The sequence below is a fragment of the Epargyreus clarus genome, unplaced genomic scaffold, assembly GCF_041222505.1.
Source record: "Epargyreus clarus isolate Ecla_fem2 unplaced genomic scaffold, WU_Ecla_fem_2.2 ptg000032l, whole genome shotgun sequence".
In the NCBI taxonomy this organism is placed as follows: domain Eukaryota; kingdom Metazoa; phylum Arthropoda; class Insecta; order Lepidoptera; family Hesperiidae; genus Epargyreus; species Epargyreus clarus.
The window spans coordinates 6,904,658-6,908,258 of NW_027332237.1; the positions used below are offsets into that span (position 1 = coordinate 6,904,658).

At 32.5% G+C, this 3,601-nt stretch overlaps 1 protein-coding gene across 1 annotated transcript; it reads right to left on the reverse strand.

Annotated features, from left to right (window-relative positions):
- Positions 1 to 281: 281 nt before the first annotated feature.
- On the reverse strand, positions 282 to 3,243 carry LOC140755202 (uncharacterized). The gene is made up of 2 exons (XM_073090417.1): positions 3,025 to 3,243; positions 282 to 1,356 (listed from the first exon to the last, which is right to left on the reverse strand). The coding sequence occupies exons 1-2, from the start codon at positions 3,167 to 3,169 to the stop codon at positions 944 to 946; spliced, it is 558 nt and encodes a 185-aa protein (XP_072946518.1). The 5' UTR covers positions 3,170 to 3,243; the 3' UTR covers positions 282 to 943.
- Positions 3,244 to 3,601: the final 358 nt, after the last annotated feature.

Below are 3,601 nucleotides of genomic sequence, written 5' to 3' on the forward strand. Positions count from 1 at the left end.
AACAATGGAATCGTAGTTAACATAATTGCGCAAGAAATTCCCAAGATTTCGTTCTATTTGTGTAATAATTTTCAATAATCAGTTCTTACAAAAATATTTAAAAAATATAATAATACAGTATAAAAAGCAGTCATAAAATGTTAAATCTTTTAGGAGTAGACAGTAAAATTACGAGTATCAATTACACCTGTAGTTTCAAGAAATAGTATCCAATACTTTGTTAAATATAATTTAATATTAATATTTCGATTAAGAAAGTCATTGTTACTTTTTAACTTACTACACACAATAAAAAGCAGTTACACAGAGTCATGCTAAAAAAATATATAACCTCTAAAATTTCAGATCTTCATAAATAATTAATAATTAGTAAGTTATTTCACTTGTAATTATTACGGATACTAATGTTATACATTTAAAATTGCGTTTACACTCAGAAGTTTCATAGATGTGATGTAGGTTTTCGAAATTTTCTTATCCACTACACATATTTTTGATAATACTGTACAATGTAGTTTATACGATTAAGTAATGTAATTTATAAATTCCCAAACCATTCGAATCTTCGATCGATTCCGTTCATTCATACCCAAACTATTCGATTTGTGCTTTTTCCAAGTTTTCTCAAGCCATTCCGACTGGCCCATTTCAGACTTACATTTTCCACTAATAGTTACTATTCCAAATAGCCAACTTTTCGAGTAATATCACTACACATCAAAAAATGGACATGTCTCCCTGTGCCGTTCTCACCTTACCAATCATATTTAATTCACTCATTACCTTCGCCTAACATGCATTCATATCATCCACACATACCGACATTTTCTCTTTTCTTCTGCATTTTTACCTTTAGTAATTCGGTGGATTTTTATTCATTAAGTATATAGAGAGGTATGATCATTATTGTTACGTAAAACTCGGCCAGAATGATCAAACCGATCTAATTAGGCTTTCGGAAGAGATCCGGTCTCATATCTTTAATAAGATCGATCATAATCTTATTGGTCTTCTTCCGGATCGAAGACACCATTTTTGGATCGGTTTTCCTACAGGTGGTCTCGCACCACTTGCTCAGCTTGACCTGTCTGACCGCCTCTATTATTTGCTCTGAAAATACGAAATACTTCGCCATCTTTTCTCTCTCCACCTCGATTTTTATCTCTCCTACAATTACCTCGATCAGCTGCACATTGACCGGTCGGTGAACGAAATTCTTCTGGTGCGCATCCAAGAATTTCAAATGGAATCTGTTGAGTATCATGTCTTTTGAGACATAATTCGTTTCGTCGACAATGCTCAACGCAGTGAAATACGCAGTGTAGAGACACTGCCATAACCACCGGCAGTAAATTACTGTAACAATGTTGTTTTTGTTAATCTCAAATTACATTTAGGGGTTGCATGGGGTGTTGGTTTGGTTGGTTATATATCGTTTAAATAAGTGTATAGTAACCTAAAGTGATAATCAACATTGTAAAATATAAGTAGCCTTTATGATCTTACGTGGAAACCTGCATAAATTTGTCAATGGAAAATCAATACATCGTGTACTTATATTTTTAAGGGTAATAAAAGTTAGTTTCCTATTCATATCTTTTAATCACGTTGTATCTAAAAGCTAAAAGAAAACTATATTTTTTTTAAACTTTCTTTTTGTAGATTATTTTCATTATTGAAATTGAAAATATGGCCCATTAAATATTTAACATCATTTTTTAGGTTTCAAATAAGCCCTTTTTTGTATTCATAAGACTTCTAGTAACTTTGGTAGACATTACTGTAATTAAACACATACTGCCACTTCGGTAAAATAAAAATTAAAATGGCTGCCATTTTACAGTGTTAGGAGAAAAAAACTAATGATTTGTCGATAACATTGACGGTATTTCATCCCATTGAAGGCTTCGATATCAATCACCAGGCACCTTGTATACTTGTGTACTATACCAAAACCTTATAAGCGTCAACACCTAATATTAACAAATAGCATGCTATAATATATTACAATATAGCGTGCTATGTTATAAAATATATTCCAACGGGCTATTTTGCACGCTATATCGTAACGAAATGGTTATCAGAAGGTTAAAGGGTGAATGGGAAAGAGAAGGATGCGCTATGAAATTACAGTATTAACTCGAAGCAAGGAACTTATTATTATACATTATTCTTTTTTTTTATAACATAGGAGTAGCAGACGAGCATGCAGTCCACCTGATGGTAAGTGGCTACTGCCGCCCATGGACATCTGTAATCAACCCCAGATAGAATTAATATTCCTACCTGAGGTCGGCCACAGATGCGCCGCTACCCCTGAGGACTAAGATGGAACGCCTCGGAAAAGTGTGTCTCCCTTACCCCTTCAAACCGGAACACAGCAGCGTCTAACACTGCTGTTATTAGGTAGAAATAGGTGTGGCGGTGGGGCCACCGGAGTCGAACCACAAAGGGTTCTACCACCTTCAAAACACAATTCAATACAGAATAATATTCGAATACAGCTTTCAATTACGGGTTACGGCAATGATATATAAAATTACCTAAAATGTGCCTTAAAAATTATTTGAATCCAATGATAATAAATCAAAAACTTCTGCGCTGTAACCTAAATGGGACGAAATACATTTAAACTTACCTTAAAATCGACAAATCTGTCGAAAAAAGTACTAGTTTACTACTTTATCTTAACGTTGTTATATTTATTATATTAAAAAAATTAAACAAAGGAAATTTGTCATGAATCATTATTTACAGAATGGATATATGTTATATGTTTACTTGGCAATCGATTACAATAAACCTTAAAAATAACACATTTAAATATATTACATATTATTAAATGAACATTATTACCTTAGACGCCCATAGCATTTTAATATAATGGAAATTTCGCAACTGAGATTTTAGCACATAAAGAGTATATTAAAACACAACAGTATATTATATGATAGTTACGTAATTCAATTCGCACAAACGCAAATAAATTTTAAAATCTAATCATTCATCTTGCTCGCTACTCACCGTTCAGGTTGAATTGATGGGCGATGGCATGCCAGATCACCATCTTTAATTGTTCATTCTTGTAATCCGGATGTTCTGTGTCATATAAAACGCGATTGTTCTCAATCATCTGTATGTAAGAACACAGCCTAAAATCTTCAGCCATTTTAGCAATAAATTCAATTAAATGTATTATTCGTAAATCACGGATGGACGTGGCCCTAACGCGACGACGCCTCAGTGTTGCTAGTTGTCAATAGTAGATGAAAGACTTACCGAAGTCAGAATAAAAAGCGCTAGATTCTTATTTTCAAAAGCTGAAGTAATAATTGTAATGGACAAACTTTTTAAATGATAATATGAGCACGTATATGATAATAATATCAATGTTTTCGTTGATTTATAAGTAAAAAAAATATCTAATTCCTAAATGTTTTCTGTTTAAGCTTTAATTTAAAGTGACTTACCATAAATCTATGAACATGAAGCATTTTTAAGGCATTATAAACATTTTATTGAGAGAAAACCAATAAAATAATATTATCTAACACGAGTAAAATAGTGCTACGCTTAAGAATTATGTAGCGCTGTTACCGCT